This window comes from Podarcis gaigeae (assembly GCF_964106915.1).
Source record: "Podarcis gaigeae genome assembly, chromosome: 1".
Lineage (NCBI taxonomy): Eukaryota > Metazoa > Chordata > Lepidosauria > Squamata > Lacertidae > Podarcis > Podarcis gaigeae.
Genome location: NC_139678.1, coordinates 97,107,266 through 97,133,873, shown reverse-complemented (window position 1 = coordinate 97,133,873; position 26,608 = coordinate 97,107,266). Strand labels below are relative to the sequence as shown.

At 41.5% G+C, this 26,608-nt stretch overlaps 2 protein-coding genes across 17 annotated transcripts in view; both read right to left on the bottom strand.

Moving 5' to 3' along the window:
- Positions 1-34: 34 nt before the first annotated feature.
- UBXN4 (UBX domain protein 4) lies at positions 35-19,138 on the bottom strand. 4 transcript variants are annotated; one of them, XM_083710432.1, is made up of 13 exons: positions 18,670-19,138; positions 12,130-12,232; positions 11,318-11,346; positions 8,858-8,976; positions 7,275-7,413; positions 6,543-6,630; positions 5,430-5,484; positions 4,601-4,765; positions 3,670-3,797; positions 3,179-3,281; positions 2,330-2,461; positions 1,974-2,179; positions 35-628 (listed from the first exon to the last, which is right to left on the bottom strand). In XM_083710432.1, the coding sequence occupies exons 1-13, from the start codon at positions 18,749-18,751 to the stop codon at positions 490-492; spliced, it is 1,488 nt and encodes a 495-aa protein (XP_083566558.1). In that variant the 5' UTR covers positions 18,752-19,138; the 3' UTR covers positions 35-489. The 4 variants fall into 4 exon arrangements, with proteins under 4 accessions (XP_083566558.1, XP_083566559.1, XP_083566557.1 ...); XM_083710433.1 differs by having other exon boundaries at positions 4,601-4,762; positions 18,670-18,957; XM_083710431.1 differs by having other exon boundaries at positions 4,601-4,762; positions 12,130-12,253; positions 18,670-18,935.
- A 2,328-nt stretch (positions 19,139-21,466) lies between these two features.
- Positions 21,467-26,608, bottom strand: part of R3HDM1 (R3H domain containing 1) — a 47,340-nt gene continuing 42,198 nt past the window's right edge. For all 13 annotated transcript variants that reach the window (XM_083705526.1, XM_083705532.1, XM_083705536.1 and 10 more), the window contains 5 exons: positions 26,270-26,439; positions 25,514-25,664; positions 25,181-25,263; positions 24,039-24,123; positions 21,467-22,906 (listed from right to left, as the gene is read on the bottom strand). In XM_083705526.1, coding sequence (XP_083561652.1) covers positions 22,542-22,906; positions 24,039-24,123; positions 25,181-25,263; positions 25,514-25,664; positions 26,270-26,439 — 854 coding nt within the window. In that variant the 3' untranslated portion in view covers positions 21,467-22,541. The remainder of the gene's footprint in view (positions 22,907-24,038; positions 24,124-25,180; positions 25,264-25,513; positions 25,665-26,269; positions 26,440-26,608) is intronic.

The following is a 26,608-nucleotide window of genomic DNA, read 5'->3' as shown; positions in this document are numbered from 1 at the left end:
CAGAGAACTTCTAAATAAGGAACATACAGACGACTTCTTTTTTTGAAAACCTTTATTTGAATGCTCTGAGATTAAAAACTACCAGTATAGTCTTGTAGTTGCAGAAGCACTAAAGGGGGAAAAAATAAGTTATCCAATTTGCAAGGTATTATGCTTCTGCTAGTCAGACTCTCTTGTTTTAATCTGGGCTTCCGATTTGTTCCAAGATTTATATAGATTAAAAAGTGCCTTCAGAGGACAACAGGGCTTGTTAGTATGAAATTCTGAAAGCTGATGGAAGATGGGGATTTTTTTACATTCTTTGAGCTTTTGGCAGTAGTTACAGTTGCAGTATCCAGCTACACAATTAACACCTTATTCCATGTGCTATGACAGGAATATGGCATAATGCAGGCAGCATACTCATACAAGCCCACCTGTGCAGCAGAAGGATTAAACTAAATCAAAGGGGAAAATCAATGATTACTATGCACAGTTTACTCATAAAAACTACATCTGTTGGGTTGAATTTCCATTCCAAGTATTGTTATCATCTTCTCCATCATCCTGAGTTCTCAGTCTATAGATTTTGCCTTCTTTTTTGAATTCTTCACCCCGCTTTTCCAATACTCGTTTCCTGACTGCTTGTCTAAATAAAGAAGAAATGCAGTTCGAGATTAAATCCCTACAGTGGCAATGTTTTCTAGACATCAGAAGGTACCATTCATTCAGCTCCTGATTCAATTCTAGCACCCCTCCACCCAGAAGTAACTGGAGAATTTGATTCAGTTCACATTAATACTCCTTTCAATGTACAAAAGGTAATTTTTATTTCTTTCAAAATGCACCCTAGAGTGGATTCAGCTGAAGAACAGAGGGAACGTCACCTATGAATGACTATAGTGCACTGACATGTTTGCTGCCGGTTCCAGGCCATCACTTCCTGGCTCATGGTGATATTAATTTGGCACATCCACAAAATGTAATCTTAAATGCTTCTGGATGCATTTCAGAAGCTACAGTGGTACCCCGCAAGACAAACGCCTCGGAAGTTTTCTTAGCCGCTTCGCAAGACGCATTTCCCTATGGGCTGCTTCGCAAAACGAAGCTTGCCCCGCAAGCTCCGGGGATAGCGGGGAAGCGCAGCGCGTCTTCCCCGCTGTCCCCCGACCTCTTTTGAAGCAAGGGGCGGCGGGGAGCAGATCGCTTCTCCCCGTTGCTAGCCCCGCAATCTCCAGGGACAGAGGGGAAGGCGAGCGCGCCTTCCCCTCTGTCCCCGGACCCCTTTTGAACCAAGGGAAGGGGCAGCGGGGAGAATCGCTTCTCCCCGCTGCCCCTTCCCTTGCTTTAAAACAAGTCCGTGGACAGAGGGGAAGGCGTGCGGTGCTTCCCCTCTGTCCCCGGAGATTGCGGGGCAGGCAACGGGGAGAAGCAATCTGCTCCCCGCTGCCCCTTGCTTTAAAACAGGTCCGGGGACAGAGGGGAAGGCGCGCGGCGCTTCCCCTCTGTCCCTGGACGATCTCCATAGGAACGCATTGATTGATTTTCAATGCATTCCTATGGGAAACCGTGCTTCGTAAGACGAAAAACTCGCAAGAAGAAAAAACGTGCGGAACGAATTAATTTCGTCTTGTGAGGCACCACTGTATCTTTCTGGCAGCAGCTGTCATGGAAATCCAAACTGCTGTTTCAGAAAGAAACCCTACCAAGCGAAGATGGCCAGGGAGCATGCAACACATTGTGTATTCTTATTGCTTACCCCTACACTGCTATTTGTAATTGCCCATCAAAAAGTAGATTTGGATTACAACATGGTATCCTGTCCATAGAAGCCAGTTTGAGCCACTGACATGTTAGTTATTCATGTGGAGTTTCTTTGTATCCCAGCCTAAACAAGGGAAAACCCTGTCTTTCTCCCAGCCCTTGCATCTACCAGAGGACTCCTGAGAAAAGGTAGTGAAAAACAATAATTTAAGAACACTTGTCAGTCTTACCTGCTTGATTCTGCAGTGTTCGATGCTGAAGGGTTTGAGTGATCCTGCTGATGAGGTCTTGCAGTAGGCTGGGAAGGAGGAGGATTCGTAAACAGGAAGTTGCTAATAAATCGCCAAACAGCTATGAGTGGATAAAGGATAGTACCCAGGAATCTCCAAAAATCTCCACTGGAAGACTGGACAACTGCTGTTGCTGGCCTTCCTGCCTGTTTGAAGATACAAAACAAACAGGACTGAAAACTGGACTCTAGAAGAAACTCCATAAATACACAAGGTTATTCCAAGAAGTAATATTGAATTGTTGTAAAACAGTTCATGGCACAATTTGAATAATCTTTTCCATAAAGCACACTTACCGGCAACAATACTACGGAAGCACTTGGGGCAAGTTCCAGGTCCACTAATTTTTTCCCATAATCATCTTTGGTAAATTCCCTCCTGGGGAACATTGTCGCCAATGAGAAATTGCCATACGTGTTGCCAACTGTCTGTAGTAGAACAAATCAGGTAAGTACTTTGTATTCCCCTTAAAATTTAGAAATAAAAATGGGAAGGACCTTTAACCATGAAATGCAGAGCTTCATCTCAAAATAAGTTATTTCAAAGGGGGAAAACAACACTCTTAATTTACACATGGTATCTGTGCCCAACACTTACTATTTTTGTCTTCTGAAGACACAGGACCCAAAAATTATGCAAGAGGTATGCCAGTTAGGGCAAGTTTGAGGACACCTGGAAGCATCCAATTTTGTGGCCAGACCAAAACGAGTAGTGACATGTATAAGGTTGTAAAACTTTCATTTAGTTTAACAAATATTCTCAGAACGGTTTACAATTGTTCAGATATTAGGTAGTTAGCTTGTGTACAAGATGCAAATTGGCGCACACAGAGTCCCCATTTCTCAACTGCCCTTACCACAGTGGGAAACAAACTGAAGACCAGCTCACTTAGCTGCTTGTGGTTTGTAGTTGTGTTAATGCAACCCGACCCACATTATTTATGGTCAATGTTATGCACTAACAAGATCAATAACTGGCATCTTTAAAACCCTCCCAAGCATTGAGACAAAGGGCCAAAGCTGCCACCTGTTTTTTCCTCAAAACGTTCCATCTTTCTCTCAAAAATCCTGAAGAGATATGGTAACTATACATACTATACATACATGCTCTTCTATAACTTAAAAATAAAATAAATCCTCATTTACCTGTGCAGCAAATTGTCTGGCTTCTTCCAATGGGGCATCCGAAGGGAAACTATTGGTAAAAGAGGATCCATCTGGAAGGCGAAACTGAATTCTTGCTATAGCACTAGGGAAAATATATCAGTTTAATAATGAATTTTAAGAACAGCTTCCATCACTTAAGTTCCTTTAAATGCTTCACTCATATACCAGGGGATATTAGAGAGGAAGAGTTCATCAACTGCACTTATTTTTAAGTTAGATCAAATTATTATTTGACATGTCCTTAGCAGCAGTAGCACACTAAGAGAATATACAGAATACAGAAGAAACATGTTCTCAGCTGAGGGTTTATCGTTTTACAAAGAGAGGGCCAAGAAGGTTGATTGTATGGATTGATAAAGGAGTGAGACAACAAAGCAAAAAATGCATGGTGCTACAATAAAGGAGGAAGGTGGTGTGTACAAGATGAAGGGAATGGGAAGAGTTGGATGAAGGCATGAAAAAGAATTCACCTTCTTTCCCTCTGTGATGCTTCCTTCCTGGCTTCCATTTCAGCCTGCTTAGCTTGGAGAGCAGCAGCTTTTGCAGCTTCTGCTTCTTCCTTGGACCTTGCAAAACGAGCTGCTCTTTCAACACGATCCTTCATAAGAGGACAAAGACATTCACTACATGTTACCATGGCCCAATCGAGGCTATTTTAATCAGTGCAGTCTCATGGAAAGAAATTACTACCAACCAACTTGTATGTGGTGAGGGACATAATTTGTTCTCATTTATTATATTCAATGAACACTTAACCTTTACATGCCATCTTCATGCTAAACCACGCTTTACCATGCCATGAACGAGCCTAGGTGAGTCTTACATTTGTCCTCTCCCTCCTCCCTGTGTGCAACTGGGAATAGGAGTTTGGAAGCCTTGCTTATCCATTGTGTTTCAACTGACAAACGATTGGTGGCTTTGGCGAGGTGTGCGATTGGCAGGAGGTGTGCAGCGGCCAGGCAGATAAGTGATAAGTGATTGTCGGCAATCCCCCCAAAAAAGCTCAACAACTCTGAGCAATCTCCCCGTTTCCTTAATTTGAAGTCCCAAAGAATAGGGGTCGTCTTATACATGGGAGCGTTATACACGGGAAAATACAGTATATTGAAGGTCAATTTGCTAAGAATTTACTTTTTTCCAAGAAACTCACCTAATAAATCATATATATTGTACTAATAGAGATTTCAGTTATTTGAGTGATGTTCCATATTCAACACATAAAGGAGCATCAGAAAAATGAGTGAGAGTGAAATGCTGACTGGCCAGCGGGGGGTGGCGTGGGGATAGGAAACTGGAGAGAGGGGAAGATGGTGAACAGGAATTGAGTGGCTGACATCCTGAACAGAGAGCACTCTACTACGCAACACTTTGTTGAAGGCCCCCTTGTAACAGATGACTTACCATTTGAATCTGCTGTCTGATGCGCTCCCTAGCAGCTCTGTCTTCAGCCTTTTCCCTGTTCCTTTCTTCCAGCATTCGCTTTGTAAGTTCTTCTTCTTGTTTCCTTTTGTACTCCAACATATCTTTTCCACTTTTTCTTCTTTCTACTTCTTTCTTGATTTCCTTCTGAGTGAAAAGAGAATACACCTTTCCTAAGCTTTTAAAGGGATGCGGGTGGCGCTGTAGTCTAAACCACAGAGCCTAGGGCTTGCTGGTCAGAAGGTCGGCGGTTCGAATTCCCACAACGGGGTGAACTCCCGTTGTTCAGTCCCAGCTCCTGCCCACCTAGCAGTTTGAAAGCACGTCAAGTGCAAGTAGATAAATAGGTACCGCTCCGGCAGGAAGGTAAACAGTGTTTCTGTGTGCTGCTCTAGCTCGCCAGAAGTGGCTTAGTCATGCTAGCCACATGACCTGGAAGCTGTCTGCGGACAAACGCCAGCTCCCTCAGCCATAGAGCGAGATGAGCGCGCAACCCGAGTCCGCGACTGGACCTAATAGTCAGGGGTCCTTTTACCTTTACCTATCATATAATACACAACTAATTTAAATTTTTCCTGGAAATTAGTTTAATAGAAAATTCCCGGACATCAAAAGAAAATGAAATTGCTGCTTTAGCCACCTGATAATTGTTATTCCAGCAAGCCTATCCCTATAATTTAATTAAATATTATTTTGGGGGATATTATGTATTATTGATATTCATATTATTTTATGTACAGTATTTTATTAAGCAGCTTATACGTTTTTCAAAATAAAAATAAAATGCAACATAAATTCAGTTACACTCTACCTGTTCTTCTTCTTTCTTTTTCTCTTCTCTTCTTTCTTCAAGTTTTTTTGTTACTCTAAATTTAGAAGAATACAAACACAAGGTGAAACCTTATTTCTGTGTGGGGAAGTGCACATCAAAGTGCTATACATGACTCTGCCAAAAAACAAAACTACCCAAAACTGCAAGGCAGTATATTATAATACAGCAATTCTGCTTTCCAACAGCAGTTCTATTACCATTATTAATTTTATATTTATTAAATTTCTATACTGCCCTTTATCCAAAAACAACAGGGCAGTTTACAATATAAAAACACAAAAATATGTATCATAATAACAAGCAAAAACAACTCAGTATTACCATTTATTAAATTGTCAGTTGCATAAAGTACTTCCTTGCCTGCACTGCCAAATACACAGGCCTGGCGAATTAACTTTAGTATGACAGAAAATGGGTAAGAACATTGCCATGAAGATGCACAGACTAGAAAACTGGGGGTAAAAAAAACAACACCTTCAATTCTGTGCTGTTGCAAAGTTGGAGAAGGGTTGGCTGGCAGCAAATAACAAAACATGAGAGCCTGTCATAGACCCAAAAGACGTTCTGCCAAAGAACAGGTTTCAAAAGGCACTTAAAAAGATCTGGACTGTTTTGATGGGTAATTTAAACTGCATTGTAGCTCTGCACTACAATGAGTTGAGAAGTGCAATCCAGATGACAGATCAGTGTAATTTTGCCCTCTCCTGTGCTTTTCACATTCTCTTGAAATGGCTTCTTCTCACACTATCTGCCTTTTAAGCCTTGGCTTGATGATTTGGCCCTTAAGTCAGACTCTAGAAATAATAAGTAATGATAAATGGTGGCAATCTCCTCTTGAATTGATGCAGTCTGATAGATATGGATGACACAGTTATTACAGGCAGTCTTGTGCTTGCCACACAGTCTCATCTTTTCTTTGTGTGTGTTTGCATGTTGGAAAAACGAATGAGAGTGCATGTGTGTGGCTGGCTCTGACCATGAAAACTGCCAGACAATCCTCATCTGCTTTCCCACTGCTGCATGCAGCCCTCAGGGCTCAAGGTTGCCTAGCCCTACTTTCTAGAATAACCAGAAAGTCTCCAAAAAACACACCTTTCTACTTTGGCTGTAAGGTCATCTGTAGTCTGCGATTCCCCCCTTCCGTCACTTTCCACATTTGTCTGGTCCAAATTTACTTCACCTTCAGTAGTTTAGAAATAGCAGGTAAGTGAAAAGGAGGAGATGGGAAAGGGAAAAGTATCAACATTTTACCATCATAAGCAATTGCTGTATGAACTCTTACAAAATATTGTTATCATGCCACTATGAAGATTAATGATCCAAACTAGCTCACTATTTAAAATCAAGAACATCTTCAGCTGGCTTCTGCACAAAGTTGATATTCTGAATACTTCAACTCTGGATCCAGGTTCTTCACAACAGTTAAGCAATTAACATAGTTTCAGATATCCTTTGCCTAATTAATGCACTGAATTGCTTATTCTCAGCAAGGCCAGTAGTGTACCTGACAGCACTACAACCTCCACTTCACCTGTCTCTGTACCACTCTTTCCTTGTGTCAGAATGAGCAAGGCATGGCTGGCCCTGTCCTGTTCTTGATGCAGCCCTCAAGAAACAACTGCAGATGAGAAAGAACGTGGCAGGGACGAGCAGCAGTTATGGAGGGGAATGAAAAAAGACTTAAAAGGTGGTAGCATAATGAGGCACACACAAAAATGGTAATCACTCAAAGGAGGTCTTTCCCATCCTTTACTTTTGAAAGACTACCATTTTAACTCCATATGTAAATACCAATCTTGAATGTAGGCAGCTACACATACTTACCAGCTGAGGATACACTTAGCCTTTCAGGCTGTGCTTCAGCAAGCTCAGCTGTTTGGGACTGAGAGTCCTCTGTGATGCCATTTAAAGATGAGGAACACGGCGCAGAACTTTCAATTGCTTCATTTTTTAACGTGTGCATCTAAGGAAGAAAGAAGTGTAGATATCAGTAAATGGCTGTAATTCCAGAACATTTGATTTTTAAGCCATTTTCTAAATCAAAGTGAAAACAACTGCTAGGCTTCAAAGTACAAAACTGATGCTCATGTAGCCTAATCTACAAATAGTAAGCTTGAGAGTGCACTTTGTATGATACTAACACATGGTGAAAAGAGCAGAACCATGGCTGCATGGCTGTCAAAGGCCCTGTTTGACTGCAGGAAGAAAAAGCAACTATTATTTTATGGATGACTTCACTTTCGAGTAGTGTGTAGCTAAAGATCTCCTGAAATGAGTACAATAACCCTTCTATTGGCATATGGCAGAGGGAGAAGGAAGCAAAATATGTCATATATTACTATTTCTTAATGTGAGAACAAGTCGTTTTGTTTGCACTGTTTTTCTCTGATGTTGTTTTATATCTCCTGAAAATTGGTGTGTAGCACAGCTCCCCTCTTTTAGCAGTTGTAGAATGAGAAGAGAATTCTATAACAAAATTCCAGACCACTTAACTATAGGTCACCAAGTCAAGGAGCCTTGAATATAACAATCAAATTAGTATATAATATTATCCCACAGGCAGAGACTGAACGCAAACTACTACCACAGGGGTTGATAAGGAAAGAGACAACATTTAGAAAAAGATGCTTGAATAGCACATGTCCTGGAACACACTTAAGAGGCAGCTAGGATTAAATAAAAAGCTTGGGTCGCCACCTGGCCTAATCTTATGGAAAACTTAAATCCAGATTACCAGTTTGTCAGTTTGCAGTAAAATAATCATCATAAAAGAGCCAGTGGGAGGTGTGAAGGGGACAATATTTCTATGCCATGTCTCAAGACTAATTACAGTAGCACCTCGGCTTACATTACCCTCGGGTAACGTAAACTTTGGGTTGCAAAAGCGGCAAACCCATGTTTCACCATGCGCAGATGTGCTCTACCACGCTGTGTGCATGCACAGAAGCAGTCCCTCCAGTTGTGGAAACCTTGGGATCCGACCAGAGCTCCGGAACGGATCCCACCCACAACTGGAGGTACCACTGTATAGCCTGATCTTAAAGGGGCAAATGAGGGGAAACACATGTGACCTGACCTTTCTTGCTGCATTAAAAAAAGGGTGAGAAACAAGTACATTTCAGGAGTGATTTTTGTTTTTCCAATGGTCAAGCCCATCAAGAAAAATGTCTTCTAGAAAAAGTCAGTATTGCTCTATTAGTACATTTCCAACTTGGTACATAAAACTGACTTAATTTAGCATAACTATAGTATGATTAAATATTCTTTGATCAAGCAAGAACATATAGAATTCACAATTCTATAGGCATACTGAAACAGTGACCTTTTCTGCCTGTAATCCATTCAACAGGAACAAGCTTTTAAACATTTATTTCACTATGCTGAAATAGTCGGTCACTATTTCTTACCTGCTTGACTTTATGAATTCTTGTAACAAGTTCCTCTGCAGAAACGCTGCCAGCAATCACTTCCAACGGGACTCCATTGTCTCCTATAAAGAAACTGGATGGAACACACACTACAGGATCTATGCAGCAATAGTAAAGGACAACATCTCAATTGTAAGGAAGGCAAAAGTAAATTGGAAAAGAAACATAAATGCAAATGATTAGAAGTTACTGCAAACAGCTGAGCAAAGCATATAGAATGATAATGAACTAGTGCTCCTCAGTGAAATGGAGGAGACAATTTTTGGCAGTTTCCCCTTCTTTCCAAATATAGGGGCCTTCTGAAGGCAATTAGGGGTGTGTAGGGCTAGAGGAGGAAGAGGAGTAACTGAAAAGTGCCTGCCTTCCTGACCTTTTATCAGTGATGGGACATCAACTGGATGCCACCTATAGCAAACTGATGCTACCAGTACAGAAATATCTGAATTCCCCATAGAAAATTTAAGTGATACCAAGCCCATCACTTTTCTGCTGCCTCACCCCTCTTCTCCCAGCTCTAAAGAAATGTGTCAGATTATCATGGAGACAGTTTGCACAAAAAACTTTTGAATGAAAACTGAACACAAATTAGAAGGATCACTTCTAACCTCAAAGCATACACCTCTTTTGTATGTGAGCCACATCTTGAGATTCAATTAAATCACACGGGCAGTAGTTCATGGTCAAATATTGCTTTGGTCCTACCCTGATGGATCAGCAAAGATTTGTTCAGCCCAGCTTAGTTTTCCTAACAGCAGCCAGTTAAATCCCTCTGGCACACTCATAAGCAGGACCATGAAGAAAACAGCTTTTCCCGTGATTTGTCTATGTCATTGGTAACCCCTGACCATTAGGTCCAGTCGTGGCTGACTCATCTCACTTTATTGGCCGAGGGAGCTGGCATACAGCTTCCGGGTCATGTGGCCAGCATGACTAAGCAGCTTCTGGCAAACCACAGCAGCACATGGAAACGCTGTTTACCTTCCCGCCGGAGCAGTACCTATTTATCTACTTGCACTTTGATGTGCTTTCGAACTGCTAGGTTGGCAAGAGCTGGGACTGAGCAGCGGGAGCTCACCCCGTCAAGGGGATTCAAACTGCCAACCTGCTGATCGGCAAGTCCTAGGCTCTGTGGTTTAACCCACAGTGCCACCCGCACTGTCATTGGTACTCAAAAGTAAATTGCCTCTGTACACCAAGGTTGTAGTAGATGCTATTCTACATGTCTTAAGTCTAATCGTTTTGGCATCAACTAACATTCCACACACATAACATGTTTTGGTAATGAAGCTCCAAAGTCAATAGCATGGTGGGCTTTTATTTGTTTTTCATTACTCCTAAATTTACTGCAAATCCACTTGCTGTAATTAAAAATTGAAGAACTATCTTCAGTTTGGTCACACTGTTTTTCTGAAATGGTCTCATGCCAGATACAGATAGGTAGCCGTGTTGGTCTGCCATAGTCAAAACAAAAAAAATTCCTTCCAGTAGCACCTTAAAGACCAACTAAGTTAGTTCTTGGTATGAGCTTTCGTGTGCATGCACACTTCTTCAGATACACTGAAACAGAAGTTTCCAGACCCTTCTATATAGTGAGAAGGTGGGGAGGGGTATTACTCAGAAGGGTGGTGGGAATGGGTGATTGGCAGATAGCTGTGATGATCACCCATTCCCACCACCCTTCTGAGTAATACCCCTCCCCACCTTCTCACTATATAGAAGGGTCTGGAAACTTCTGTTTCAGTGTATCTGAAGAAGTGTGCATGCACACGAAAGCTCATACCAAGAACTAACTTAGTTGGTCTTTAAGGTGCTACTGGAAGGAATTTTTTTTGTTTTGATCATGCCAGATAGTTATTCAATAAACCTTAGCCAAGATGGTTACAAGTAGAACAACCATCCCAATCATGGTGCTGCTTCATGCAACCTGTTTTCTTCATGGAACAGCACCCTCAAAGTCCCAGTTTTTCATTATACACCATATCACTATATAAACAATTAAGAAAAGCACAGGATGAAAAACCAGAGATAAACCCCCAGTGAGGAGAGCCAGAAATGACTATGGTTTTGATGCCTCTCTGTTGAGAACAGTAATACTACATTATTACCTATTATTTTTATTTGCAATATTAGGAAATGGGGGTGAGATATACAAGGGGTGTTTCACTTTCACATACTTAGGCATAGTAACCAGTTACAGTAACCAGGAAACTCTGCCAAAGGCTTCAGGAAAAGGTTGGTTTGAAGATGGGTTTAGATGGAGTAAGAAAGGTGGCATCACTCAGGTATTCCTGAAGGAAGTTCCAAGCATATGAAGGAGTAAAGGAGAACAGACAGAATCTCCTGAGGGAGGAGATCCTGTAGTTTGCACCATACAATAATGAAGCCCATAAATGAACATCTGAGTGTGAAATGATTCAATTATATTTTGTTCAAGGATACAGATTTGGGAGAACTGCAGGCAGGCTTCACTGTGTAAAAAAAAGTATCAAGTTTAGATAATCACACTAATAATATGAAATGTCATAAAATAATCAGTTACATTGTTATTGTATATCTCTGACTGTTTAAAAGCCTTGTAGGATCACAACAAATTAATTTTTATTTCTCTGAAACACTACACTGAAATTAACTTACATAAAACAGTATGCAGATTATACAATGGCTCAGTTCATATGTAATGTTATGCTAAACCATGGCTTAGCACAACTTATGGGCTCCAGGAAAGGAGATCATGGCTGCTTTATTCCTTCTCCAGTCCTGTGAGTTAAGCCAGGCATAGGCAAACTCGGCCCTCCAGATGTTTTGAGACTACAATTCCCATCATCCCTGACCACTGGTCCTGTTAGCTAGGGATGATGGGAGTTGTAGTCCCATAACATCTGGAGGGCCGAGTTTGCCTATGCCTGAGTTAAGCCATGGTTTGGTTTTGGTGTCATCTGAACACGGGTTCATGGTTTGTCTCCTCCAGACTTTAAAGTCCTCCTGAAAGTATTATGGCTTTTAATTTTCATAGTGAAAAGTATCAGTTGGATCTTATTTTAATGGAGAATGGAGGACTTTATAACAAGAATATAACAAGAATAAAGTAAACTATTCAGTAAAATATACACTTAGTGTCTAGTTGGATAACAATATTCCACACACATACCAATTGAATTCCCTTCCAAAATAACTATATATTGATTATACAGGTCTCCTTAAAAGTAAATTACTACTAACAACAAAAACAACAGTAAAAGAAGTTGCCAAACCTTTGGGTATCTATTTTAATAGCTACAAAGCCATCTGTTGCTGCCTCAGTCACTTTCTCATTCTCCCAGCTGGCAGCCATCTCTATGGACTGTTCATCATCCCCTGCGAAAAACAAGAAGTCTTCTTCACAGATGCAAATATAGATTAATTACAGATTACAGCATACTAGAAATGCAATGTTTATAACTTTAGGGCAAGGATGATCACACAACTACAGAGTTGGGATAGACCCAAAGATAGTATAACCCACTTACCAGGTGCCAACGGCTCAGCTTTAAAAAAAGACTCTAGATGCAAAAGTGTCACAAACAGCAGGTGCAAGATATGCACAACCAGCAGCTCCAGATGACCCAAACGAGAAAGACAAGTGGCATATAATTATGTAAAGGGGGTGCAACATCAACATGCAGTGCTCCACAAAACAAGGGTCTCTCACAGTTTGGTGATCATTTAAAACATTTTCAGATCACGTGATCAAAGGGATTGTGCTGGAAATATGACTGATAATTACATCACTATGTGCAATAGATCAACTTGTATTTGTTATTTTATTAATTTACATATTAAAAAATTATAACTATTCTGTTTGCAACTAACTCATTATGTTCCAGCAAATAAATCTTTCACCACTCTCTAAAAGGCAAATAGCTAGTATTTATTTTATAATCTGTCAATCCTATGATTTTTAAAGGACAACGAAGTGGCCAAACAATGCACCAGCTAGAAAATTGTAACATTTTAGAAGCAATTTAATGGATAATTTCTGCCTTTGAAACACTTATTCATATAGCAATATAAAAGCATACATATTCATGTGCAATTATTGTAAAAGCAAAGTAACAATTTTTAACAGAACAGAGCTATAACAACCCATATAGAAAGCCTGCTGACAATCTGCAGGCAATCTGTTCTGCAATCTGCAATCTGTTCTGCAATCTGTTCCCCCATGTGAAATTAGGCATGAAGTTTTCATTTATATTTTCATCTATGATAATTCACAATTTCAGCAACTGAAAGAGGGCAGAATTTGAAAGAGAATAATTATTGCCAGTTTAAAGGAGCAAGGGAACGATTAGCAGCTCTTCATAAGTTAAGTAATCAAATAAGTTAAGTGGTCTGGAAGAGTCTTCTATACCTTCATTCACCCACTATCTTAAATCTAAATCCATTTGTTACTGATGCAGTGTTTCTCTCTGTCTGAGATCCTAATGCATCAGCCAAACTATAGCCTAAAAGTTCAAGCTACCAATGTTATACACAGCAGTTCCTCCTACTTCCAGCAATATGATCCATGCATGAGATTACTCCTGTACTTCAGATACACACACACACACACACACACACACACACACGTGTGTGTGTGTGTGTGTGTATTATATATATGAAAGCTTTCAGCCTGGGCTTTCCCTGGCCCATAAGATTAGACCCTATTTTTGTTTGTTTGAATTCCCTGAATTCGTGTTTTTATATATTTTACACAAATCTGGAGTGGATTCCCCAAGGCGGTTGGATGGCATTTTGTACGCCTCCTTCCAGCAACTCCTGCAGCTAAACTGGTGCCAAACCTATTGCTCTGCTTTCCTTTAGATCACATCAGCAAGGCCAAGAGGGGAGTCTTGTCATCTGGGCAGCCCAGGTCCCCCATACTTACTCCCAGGCTTGCGCCCCGGGGAGATCACTTTGGTGCTGCTAACATAGCAGTTTGACTTGACCCCTGGAGACGCACTCCATTGTCTCCCAGGACAGAGGGATGCCAACAACTTTACAGTAATGTGAATGTTTGAAGCAGCGCCTGCATCTGGGTGAAACGTTACTTAACTCTTGCTCTCCCCTTCTATTTATAACTTAAGATACTATCAGTTTAAAAATGATAATTTCAGAGGGAAACCTTCTATTCACTTCAGGGCCCTTCTTCCTTTATTTTCATGGTGGGGGTTCTTTCCTGCACTGTTTAGCCATTAGCATACATGAGAAGTGGGGGGTATGCAGGAAGAGCCCAAGCTTCCCAGTTTCCAGGAGGACGATGAGTAGGTGCAGTGTGGACCCTTCCCGTGGTATCTGCTGCTTTTCACTTCTGTAGTTGAAGAAGCAGGGTTTAAACTTTGAAAACTTATAGGAAAATGATCATAGGTATGTGATCTGATTTAATACTGTTGTTAGCCCACTTGCTATCCACTTGAATTCTGAGTAGCATATGTATCTCATCACTATTTAATACCTAAAGAGCTTTGCAACAGAAAAGTCCACCATATTTCCTGTGCAGATACTGATACTTAGTAAAGTACAGTAGTCTGAGAAAGGGAAGATTACATTTTTTTTCAAATGATCTTGTCAATAGGTTAACTTGTATAATTAAACTATGATTAAGAACAACTCTGCAGTATTGACAGAGGCAGGCACACATAGAAAATAGCTGAGCTGAGCCAATTGCTAGCATTGCTATAATCTGTGTACTCCAGAATCACTTCCCTAGAGAGAACATGGAAAGAAAAATAAAGAGCTCAAGTGTGCTGATTTCCCACAAGGATATTCATCATGTGATGTAAAATGCAGCGGACGTACAAGAAACATACCATGCACAAGCTGAGTACTGTTAATTTACAAAATGCTATATAACTGATTTTGCAAAATTTCAATGCTTTTAAGCAATCATTCTATTGTGCCCCGATCAATTCTAACAGTTCTGCACTCTTCTAGCTGTTCATGAGTTTTCATCAGTTTGATGATACTGTTTTTGCTTAAGACTGCAGGGCCTGACCATTCTAGTAATTTTCACTTCAAAGATGGCTGCAAAATTTCAGTATTTTAGCCCAGGGATGAGGGAAACTGCAGCCACAAAAATATTGCTGGACTACAGCATCCCTGACCACTGGCTATGCTGGGTGGGCTGATTGTTTTAGCCCAGGGATGTCCAACCAGTAGATTGCAAGCTACCTGACTGATCCTGGGAGATCACAGGATCCTTATTGTGTACAAAAAGTTATGGGGGGGAAACAAAAAACAACAACTCTGTGCAATCCTCCCACAAAAAGCTCAACAACTGGGCACTTCCCTCCTAAAGAAAGCTTAAAAACACGCTCCTCCTCCAATAACAATCACTGCAAGTTTTTTTTATACTGGGAATAGTTCATAGTCTCTTGCTGGACATGCCTGTTTCAGCCTATACAGTGTTGTGTTAAAATTTGGAAATACTTCAGATCATTAAATTGACATGGATGACTTCAATTCTTTTGAATTATTTACTATATTTATATCCTGCCCTCTCTCTAAGCAGCTTTTTGGTGTATCCAAAAAAGCCAACTTTAGGCAGTAAATCAAACAGTCACCATTTCCAGTTATGGACAATTTTCCAGAGCTGTAGAGCAACTTATATCAGTCTACCAACCACAATATACATACCATTACTATTACTATTCAGAACAAAACTGGATGCCACACATTTCCACATTCCTGAAAACCCATTTACTAGAAATGTATTGGTAATAATTTTGCTGCATAATGACCAGGAGCTGTCAACAATTGTTTCACAGATGCAGAAAAATATTTCATTCTCTCCTGTTGCCTTGTCAATTAAGATACATCAAATACACTAAAACAGTGAGATTTCAAAATATGTGTGCATATCCTGAAGCTCCACCATTCTGTATCAATTTTTAGTGCAACATGAACAACATGACTTCCACCACCTATCTCGAAGGGTGCACCCAGAATACTTTCTAATCCTGTGTCACAAGTGGGATGATTGCATACTATAGTGCAAATGAGGAAAGGATATAGGGTTGCATCCAACTATGTAGCTGTAAGCATGGAACAACTTTTGCAAGCACAATGGAACTCTGCCTCCCTTTTCTGCCCTAGGGTTTCTCCAGTCCTCTAGATCAGATTTTGAGATGATATGAAGGGTGTGGAAATCATTCTGTGCATCCAGTAATTTAGTTGGATAAAACTCTTAGTGCTCTTACAATAAATAAAATTAATGCAGACTGCAAATTCTAGTGCATTCTATTTTAACAACTGTATATGGTACACTAAACAGTTTAACAATCAATTATTTTGGATTCTAGAATAACAATGGCATGTGCACACAGATATTTTGCACACTATAATAGAAGAAAATTAATTTTTTATCAGAAGTGTCAAATATACTGGAGGAAAAAAATCCTGGCTTGGACAAATGTAACAAGTGAACACCTAACATCCTATCTTAGCTAACTTAGCTTCCTGTATGCTTGTTAGTAGATCTGAGGCTACTCTGTAAACTACCAATAAGCTCTCTAGTGTTACCTAACTAGCAGAATTCTCCCAGATGCTTGACACACTGGACAGGATATTCTAAATTGAAGCACTTCCTTGTCCCTTCTATTTCAGTGGGAAATCTAAAAGTTCATGCACTCTGGCAATAAATCTGCAAGGCCTTAATAGTTATCTCTAGTCTAGTTACTGTAAGCATATGTATTTTAAATATTATTACTATTCATGTGGGAATATTAAGAAAACAGAACTGCATCCAGAATTCATAGCATACAGCTGAAAGGCAGAACAAATTAGGCACATTCTGAGGCATTTACATGATCAGATGCCAGATTTTTCCAGTTATGGTAAAAGTACTTTCAGAACTTATGACTACACATATATTTAGGAAGGATGGGAGGAAAGAGGGGTAACAAGAGAAATTAGATACATAAATGTATTTGTGGCAATTCCAAAAAAGGTGACAGCAGGAACGTAAGTGTAAGTTTGCATGGCACAGGCAAAAAATTACCCTTTATAATTTGCCCTGAGTCTTAAGAAAAAAGTGGCAATAGGGACATGGCAATGACAGTATCAAAGGTATTACGGGTAATTTTTGAGAAAATGTGAGGTAATTGAGGGAATGACAGCCCATTATTGTCCTTTACTATCTTCCTGAAGACAGGTCTCCAGTTGAAGAATCATGACAACTATTTACATTGTGGGGAAGAAGTCATACCAGATTCTACAGAAAACCAGTTTAATGAAAAGTATAGTGTGACAATAATCGTCAGCGTTTGATGCACTGGTGCAGCACTTCTAATTCCCATAGCCTACATGCACTGGAGACAGGGCTTTTAAAGGTGGTGTCCTGGAAGAAATGTTATCCGACTTTCCCACAGGAACTTCTAGTTGTGTGCTACAGCACCAAACCAAAATGTGATGACCTGAACCCAACATATTCAAACATGGATAAACTTTAAACCAACAAGTCCTCCCAGAAACTATATGCAGGATACATGGCACTAGCATAAGTCGTAAAGCACAATGGTGAAATTGTGGCCCTCCAGATGCTGTCAGGCTACAACTCCCATCACACCAACTTCCAACAACATAGAAGTGCTACAGATACCCCTTTCCAGGGTGTAAAAACACATGATGCAGCCAGCTTGCTGAAGCTAAGCATGTTTCGATTCGGTCAGTCCTTTCATACATATACGCTGCCTTGAGTTCCATGAAGGAATGCACATTAAAAATTCCTTCTTATCCTACGCAATGAAGGCATTTTATTTCCTGCTCAGCATGACACAGCAAGCACTGCCCCCATATAGGTCACAAGACAGGAGAGAGCACCAAATCAGTACCAAGCTCCAGAGCACACATATGGCTGCTATGGATACACTGGAATAAGAACAAGCAAGAAGCATTAGGCTGGGTGTACAAGAAATAAAGTGGGGGGGGGGGAGAGAGGGGGAGAGAGAGAGAGAGAGAGAGAGAGAGAGAGAGAGAGAGAGAGAGAGAAAAGGAAGCACAAGACCTTACTGAAGGAAGCATGGCTTTTTTTACAAGCACTGAGCTAGGGAAGCCTGTTCTGTAACAAGCATTGGAAGGGAGCCAACTGTGATTACAGGACACGGGGATGTTTCCACTAAATCGCCAATCCCCTTCCACGCACCAGGACACCCGTTAACATAGAATTTGTAAGGTCAGAAGAGACCACGGGGGTCATCTAGTCCAACCCCCCCCCCGCAATGCAGGAATCTTTTGGCCCAACGTGGGGCTCGAAACCACGACCCTGGGATTATGAGTCTCCACGCTCTGTCGACTGAGTTATTTGCACATGAGTGCGCCCACGTATGTGTGCCTCCTTTCGGTATTTCCACAGAAACGCGGGCGCTCCTCATAACAACAACAACAATTTATTATTTATACCCTGCCCATCTGGCTGGCTTTCCCATCTTCTCCGCTACCCCCCCCCCCCATCCTTCAAGAAGAACCTCCCCCCCCCTTTTTTCCTTTTATTTCGTTAAAGGGGAAAACCGGCTGAACTGGCGAGCTCGGGTGCTTCTAAGCAAAAGCCCCTCTCCTCTTCCCAAATTTGCTGGGCAGTCGGCGGGGCGTCGGACTCAAAGGCCCCGCCGAGGGTGGGATGAAGCCCCTCCGTACGTTCAAGAGGCCTCTTCATGGGCGGAGGGAGCTTGCCTGAGGCTGGGCGGGGAGGGAAAGAAGCCTGAGAAGAGAGGCACGGAGGCAGCCGAAACCTCTCCCGCCCATCCTCACGTTAGGGAAACACGGGGGTGGGCCCGTACCTCTCACAAACACCACGAAGACGGCACTGCGCTGTTTGGCGGCGGCAATGGCGGCCGGGATGGTGCCAGGGAACCACAGCATAATGGCGGCGGCGGCGGACCGTCGGGCCTGGGCTTATTATGCACAAGCGCTCGCCCCGCTGCCTGCCCCTCCACGGCCTCCCCGCGGTCCGTTTGCCTGGACGCGGAGCGCGCATGCGCGTCACAAACGTCAGCCTCGCTTCGGACGCGATTGCGTCGCGCTTCGCTGCACCTACTACGACGTCTCTCTCTCTCTCTCTCTCCGCCCACTCAGATCCGCTTCCTGGATTCCTCCGCCCAAGGTAGGGGAAAAACATTGAAGAGCGCATGCGCCTTAATAATAAAAAAAATCCCACCCACCACCAATCATCACCCTCACACCAAAGAGGAAGCGTTTGTGGCAGTAGGGCACGCTTAGATTCGGGAGGTAAACTGGGCTGCGATTCGCGCCTGTAGATTCCGCGGCGGCTTTTTCTTGTTGTTTTTAGGCGTCGGCTCAGCAGCAGCCGATTCGCGAGGGAGTGACAAGGGGAGCAGCGCTTTGGGGTGGGGACAGCAGCAAAAATGAGGGCATGAACTGGAAAAATGCCAAAAATCTTGATTTTGTAGGCGAGGTACTCAAAACTGCACCGTAGTATTGGCTGAAAAGTGAACGTGCCAAATAAAAACCACTTGATTTTTATGCAACACTGAATTATTTTATTTGCTAATGCGAACCAAGCACAAATCAAGTGGCAGCTATTTAAACCTACTCCTAAGTCCTATGGGGGAAAGGCTCATCTCCAAGCCCATCTGTTGCAAGATGTAGGGTTTGTTTATACAGTATATCTATTTAAAAAATAGAACTAAGATCTGGAAAGTTACAAACGTTTAAAACAAAGCACACCTTAAGTAATTTTATCTTGTGGGAAACAAAGCCTATAAACATTCCACTGATTTTCATGCAAGTGTGCTAGCCAAAAATGTTTCTACAAAGGCCTTTTGGTATCTAGAATTTAGCTGCTTTTTATGATTACAGTGCCTTTTTATTGAAATTGTAAATGTATCTGGACAGGTAGGATAAAACTTCTAAACAATTAAGTACTCATCTCACCAACAAACTTACTAGCTTCCTAATATCAAAGGCTGCAACACTCTTGTTTTTGGGGTGTGAGAGGAAATTAGGCCTTACAGAGCTTAAGAGTATTTGCTTTTGAGTAAACATGTATAAAGATTGAGCTGCACTCATTGCTTTTTATGTAGCTGTTTTTTTCCAGACACTAAAAACTCAAGTAAATGCAGATGGCAGTCTAATGAGATAGGTAGAGTGGTTTCTTGTGTCCTTGAGGCATTTTAGTAGTTATACTAATAATGAAAACCAGGCACAAGACCAATCTTGGCTCTAATAAATGAGTTTGCCACTGTATTTGCGAGTGACAACTCAAACAAAAACATGCTATTGGCAGACCAGCTGTCTGGAAGATACAACCCACAATGCAACACCTGCACTTTTAAGTAGGCTAAAAATTCTGGTTGCCAATCTAAAAAATATAGCATGCTCTGTATTAAAATGCTTTGTTATACTTTGAGGAAATGGCATTAACAGGCAGTATGCACTAAGAACCTGCCTCAACAAATTAAGTCCTTAATGAGTTTAAGGACAACAATATCTCCTGATATTTTCTCAGTACTTAGCCACCTAATATAAATTTATGTCAATCTATTATCTGAATTGACGATCTGAACAATTTCCTCCTCATATCTCCACTTGTATGGGCTAATCTTGTGTAGCAGCAATGGCCGCTGGACTACAGCTCCCTTGATCAGACTATTGGTCATGCTGGCTGCAGCTAATAGGAGTTCTAAATACATCTGGAAGGCACTAATTTCACCACCCATCGTACAGAATAAAATGGCTAACTGATGCACTGTGGTTGCATTTGGCTGGGCATCTTATCATTTTACTGCTAACAATTAAATCCTAGTTTCTATTTAGCAGCTTGTAACTCGTTCCTAATCAGTCTTCCATCTAGGCAGTTTCCCGGACCAAATCGACTGTAGCCAAGGTTGTACTACCACTTTGTATGCCATAAAAGTGGATTTGACAACTTTTTTTGTTCAGCACCATATTCCACCCAGTTTATCTCCATGATTCATTTAATGCCACTGTGATTTCAGGAGGAGGAAGAGTAGTGTGGAACAGAGAAACTATCAGAAAGTGGAATTAGTCGAAGAGATGCTGATTACAACAAAGGTTTTTACATTAAAGCTATAAACCCACCATAGATTATTCCACTAAACTTAATGTACAGTCATACCTCATGTTACTTTTGCTTCATGTTATGTTCTTTCAGGTTATGTCCCGCGGTGACCCGAAAGTACCGGAAAGGGTTACTTCCGGGTTTCATCACTCGGCATGCGCAGAAGGGCTAAATCACGCTTCGCACATAAAACACCAAATCGTGCTGCGCACCTGCGCAGACACAGCACTTCAGGTTGCACTCTTTTCATGTTGCAAACGGGCCTCTGGAACAGATGCCGTTCACAACCAGAGGTACCACTGTAATTTAGTTCCAAGTAATTGTGCACAGAATGTGCATTGTATGACTTTGCTACTAAGATCTTACTTTCTCTATTTACGGCCAGAACTAATTCAATTTAATTGAAGTCTTACCTCATGCAGAAGTCCAATCCAGTAGCCTCCAATGCTTAAGGATGCCTGCTATGACTATCTACAACTGCATTATGAAATATGTTCATTTCTTTCAAGCTCACAAAAAAAAGTACACCGGAAAACTTGTACTTGTAAACATTTATTTTTTTTCCAAACTGAAGAAAGGCTTGCATCAGCACACATTGTACAGCCTTGCAAATTATACAGAAATTGAAAAGGTGTCTCCTTTATATGTGCAATGAATCATTTGATGTCCAGTGATCCTCTACAAATGATGAAAAAACATATTTAAACCACTTAAGAAGTTTCCAGCACTTATCAAATGCAATTACTCTTACAGTAAAAAAAGAAAAAGAAAAAAAACTATATCAATGGGAACACAATTAAAGTGCAAACTTTTTTTATATACTTTTTTGCCATTTGGGGGAGTCACATTTAATTTCCTCACTGTGTATTAAAAACTAATGGGCTCCAGTTAAAAATTTTCTGCAGTGCTCATTTCCCCCCTTTTAATACTTATCCTGATGGAACAGAAGCAAGCTGCTCAGGAATATAATTTATTGGCAGTTAAAGGTTCACATCTCTAAAGTAAATCTTGAAACGGCAGGACTGGAGAAGGTCTTCAGTAGTTATTGTTGGATTCCCTTACCCTTGGAAGAGGAACAGAGGGGAAGAGAAATATGCTACCTTCCTTGCCCTTTGGCATACTGGGCTAGAAACACAGTGAAATTCCTTAGGAGCGCTTCTCTTTCCCTCCCTCCCCCAGATCACTGCCCTTAAACTGATAGAAGTGTGCTGGCTGTGTGCAAAGGGATTACAAAATACACGTAAGAATATGGTTTCTCCTTATGAACAAAAGTTCGCTGTACAACAGAGCTTTGGATCTGATACAAGAATTCAGAAATATAAAACGAAACTACTACAAAAGGGGTGTTTTCAACAGCATTCTTCAGAGAAGGCTGCCTGTCCGTTTCACATCACAGCAGTATTTTACTTTGTTGTTGATGATTTAAATTGCGTGTTTATTTCTGCATCTTCTCCTGGATCACTGGGCTTATTTTCTTCAAAGGCTTTACTGTCACATGACATCCAAGGAGTCTTTTATGAAGACAACAAAAACCCATAAACATCAAGCCAATCAAGTAGAGGAGATAAGGACATGGAAGTGATAAAGGCTGAATGTTCAATGACGTAGATGTTACTGAGAACTAGCCCTTTCCAGAATGTGAAAGTCGTAGTGCTTCTTGCTTGTTCTCAGCCTAAACTTGTTCAGTGAATTACTTTGTTTCTTCAATGCATTTTGGGCTGCAGACATGGTTGGAAACGTTGCTAGAACCGTGTACGTAGATGCCAAGTCACTAAGTTTGGAAGGTTCAGCGTTCACATTACTATCTCCACTACCACAGTAGTGATGGTGTTGCTGCTGTTGCACCTGTAGGAACTGGGGATCCCGTAGCCACCGAATCTTGGCACCAACTTTAAGAAGTTCCACAAATAATTTTTCAGCTTCTGCACGAGTTATTCCTTCTGGCAGTTCAGTAATTTCTAAGACTTTTCCTACAACTGAGGGGTGGAAAAAGACATGCAGGATTAAAAATGGCTTGCTTTGTAATGCCTATGGTATCCAGATCCAGACCCACCAACAGGTTTTTGTGCTTGGCTGGCAATCAACCCAGTTCCTTGAACTAACAATTCAATAATGCCCATTGTTATCAAGAAGAGACATATGAGACATCAATAGCTGTGCAGCAGCTATTTTGAAAACTTACTGAATGGAAAGGTGCAGCATATGGACATGAAATGACAAGGGCCACCACACCCTCTCAATACCTAGAGAAAAGGTAATCTATTAACTGCCAAGTTTTCTACGTGGCCTGAGGCTACTAATGTCAGGATCAGTGTATCCAGTGGTGATTGTCCTTAGGCAGGAGGGAATTGATTAGTGGGACTCTCTGAAGCAGATTTAGGAGGAGTGCTGGGAGGATCACTGAAATGTCTCCTTCCCTTTTCAACTGACAGATTCCCTTCTGACAACCCAATGCCATAATTAGAGATTACCCAGTAAATTTTAAGTGGCTATGGGTTTCAGTAAGTAGTAGCAATAGTCACCAACTTCAAAAATACTGATGCTTCTAAATCTGCTATTTTGCAACAAATTGAATGTGAGAACCAGCATTTCCAGCAGGAACCCAAATTATAATATTTGGCTTTCCCCTCTCATGGCAGGAACCCTACAAATTAAAACACACACACACACACACACACACACACAATCTGCTGGAACAGAAATGTCACTTTGTGATTCTTGCAAGAATCTTTCACAAACTCTGTCTCCGTTACAGGTACGTTAAAAAAAAAGCTCTCCAATGAGATTTATACACATTCCAGATATGGCAGCAGTTTCAAAACCAAAAATGTACTCTGGCTCTTCATCACAGAGAGGGGCATGTGTACAAAGCATACTATGCAATATCAGCTTAAGATCATGAATGTGATCATAGCAGTAGCTCGCACAATCTGAGCACAGATGCAAAGCACTTTGGACAGGTAACCTATCACACCTCTTATTGCTGTGGCATATTCTGAATCCATCTCCAGACGACATTTAGACCTAGAGAGCTGTGATAGAATGGTAACAGGCATAATATACCTTCCTAGTAGTTCAGCAGCATCAAAGTTACAATACGTCACATACCTGGTTCTCCTGCACCAAGGTCTGTTGAAGCAGCCTTTTTGGCTGGCTTTCTTCCTCGGTTCCCATGTCTGCTTCCAGGCTGACACTACCAGGGAGAGGGGTCAGACATACACAAAGAATGATCAGAGGTTGATTTTTACCTCCCACAAGGGATGGAGGGTGTGACACAATCCATCTAAGTGGAGCAAATGGTAAACTACTGCTTCCTTTTCTTGAAAATGCTTTACTTGGCATCAGGTGCAGTGCTGTGCCATTTGAACCCATGAAGTGGCACATCTCTCACATTGACAAAAATTACTTGCACTCCAGAAGAACTCGAATAATTGCATTGGAGCAATTGGTCAATGATGGGAGCGCAGGTGGCGCTGTGGGTTAAAGCCTCAGCGCCTAGGACTTGCCGATCAAAAGGTCGGCGGTTCGAATCCCTGCGGCGGGGTGCGCTCCCGCTGCTCGGTCCCAGCGCCTGCCAACCTAGCAGTTCGAAAGCACCCCCGGGTGCAAGTAGATAAATAGGGACCGCTTACCAGCGGGAAGGTAAACGGCGTTTCCGTGTGTGGCTCTGGCTCGCCAGATGCAGCTTTGTCACGCTGGCCACGTGACCCGGAAGTGTCTCCGGACAGCGCTGGCCCCTGGCCTCTTGAGTGAGATGGGCGCACAACCCCAGAGTCTGGCAAGACTGGCCCGTACGGGCAGGGGTACCTTTACCTTTACCTTAATTGGTCAATGAACCCTCTTTGAGATCCAAACAGCACAGTGCACCTCTACACTCTGCAAGATGGCAGTAGTTCTAGGTGAAGCCTAGATTCTTACTACCCCCAAACCTGTCTTTAACCTGGATTTCAACTTAAGACACAGAGGGCAAACATATACAGAAATCTGTAACAGTATGCAGTTTCATTTTGACAATGGACATTTTTGTCTAGCCTAATTTGTAATGAAACTATCTTGGTTCTCCCCACCCCAAACTGGAGCATCACTTATGCATGTTTTTTATTTCAAAATAGCTGCTCCTACTTTTTACTAACATCAACAATTCCTTTTTTTTAGGAAAGTGGGTAATCTCTCTTTCCCACTTATAAAATGAACCTGACTTACAAACAAGTGACATCCAAATTATTGGGCTGTTTCCTACTGTTCCCTACCTGTGGACTTGCTACATGCCCATGTAGCAGAGCTGGAGGATTGTACTGCAACGGCTGGCCAAGTAAGGGATATCTGGCATCTCCTGAAGAAGACATAGAAATAAACTTAGGTTTCAGATTGCACAATCAATTCTAAATAATTCTAAACAAATGCAATTAACTGTTTCTGTGCAATGGTATCGATATTCCAAGTCAATGAAACTGCACTGACAGCAGTTAATTAGGATGGAGTCAATTCCAAATTCATGGGAAGTCAACATGCCTTAGGAGAAACATTAAAATTCGACTCTCCAAGTGAATTAAAAAAAGTAAAAAATGTAATCAAGTTCTTACCTTGTCCAGGAACAAAGGGTCTAGAGAATGGGGGTACAAGAGGAAGAGGTGTTAACGTGGGACGGATGTTCTTTATGTTTGACAGCTGACTTGGCGCTGGCGACTGGGCTGGAGAGGTGACAGGGCTACCTATTTGTGGACTATGCTGCAACTTTAAAAGAAAACAAAAAATAAAAGAGAACATTATGCCTGAGTTTACGAGAATAGATGAAAGCAACCCTTTCAAGTTTGTTTGGTGGGGGGCGGTGGCCCTTGTGAATATCAGTTTCATAGACTGCAAGTGAACTGTGAATTTGTGCATTTTGAAATCTTCTCCTTTTCCATTTCATATAAAGAGATGATTCTCTGTTATGCAGCTATGATGCAGAAAATCACAAGCCCATTACAAAGTTACTACTTCTGTGACTGGCAAGATGCTTAAACGCAAGAAACAATACTCTGCCCCTCTTCCTAAACATGTAAGTCAGGAAACCTTTTGGAGATACCATTTGAAGGACAGACTGTGCCCCATACTAGTGTGCTGTTCCTTTTGCTGCAGCCCTAGGCCATCCAATATTGTGGTGCGTGTGGGCGAAGACACAGGAACCACTGATTATACGGAAAAAGGGGCAATTTTATACTGGCGATCTGTACAACTTTCTTAGTCGTTTCCACAATATATAATATTTAGGCATATAAATATTTTTTAAAACCTGTTATACACTGAAAATGATGAAATGAATGCTCTCCCCCTTTTAAAACATCAAAATGGAATACCTGTGTAGAGCTGTCCAAAGCGCCAAAATCTGTTGACTTCTGCCCTCTTTGATGGTCACAATAATATTTATTTTGTTTCCACTGGGGAGGTGAATGGGGTCGAGGCTGAGGATTGTTGGGTATACTGAGTTGCATCATTACCATTCCTCCACCTGGTGGTGGTGCTACTGCTACAAAACAAAATTAGGAAAGAAGGGTGCTTAAGTTCCTAGTTACCCCAACCTTCCTAAAGATTGCTTCCAGCCACCTTAATCCATCCACCTGCTAAGGCCATCAGCAAATTCTCCACTCCGTGATCCACCAAGGTCAGAGATGAAAATGGGGTGAGACACAATTCAG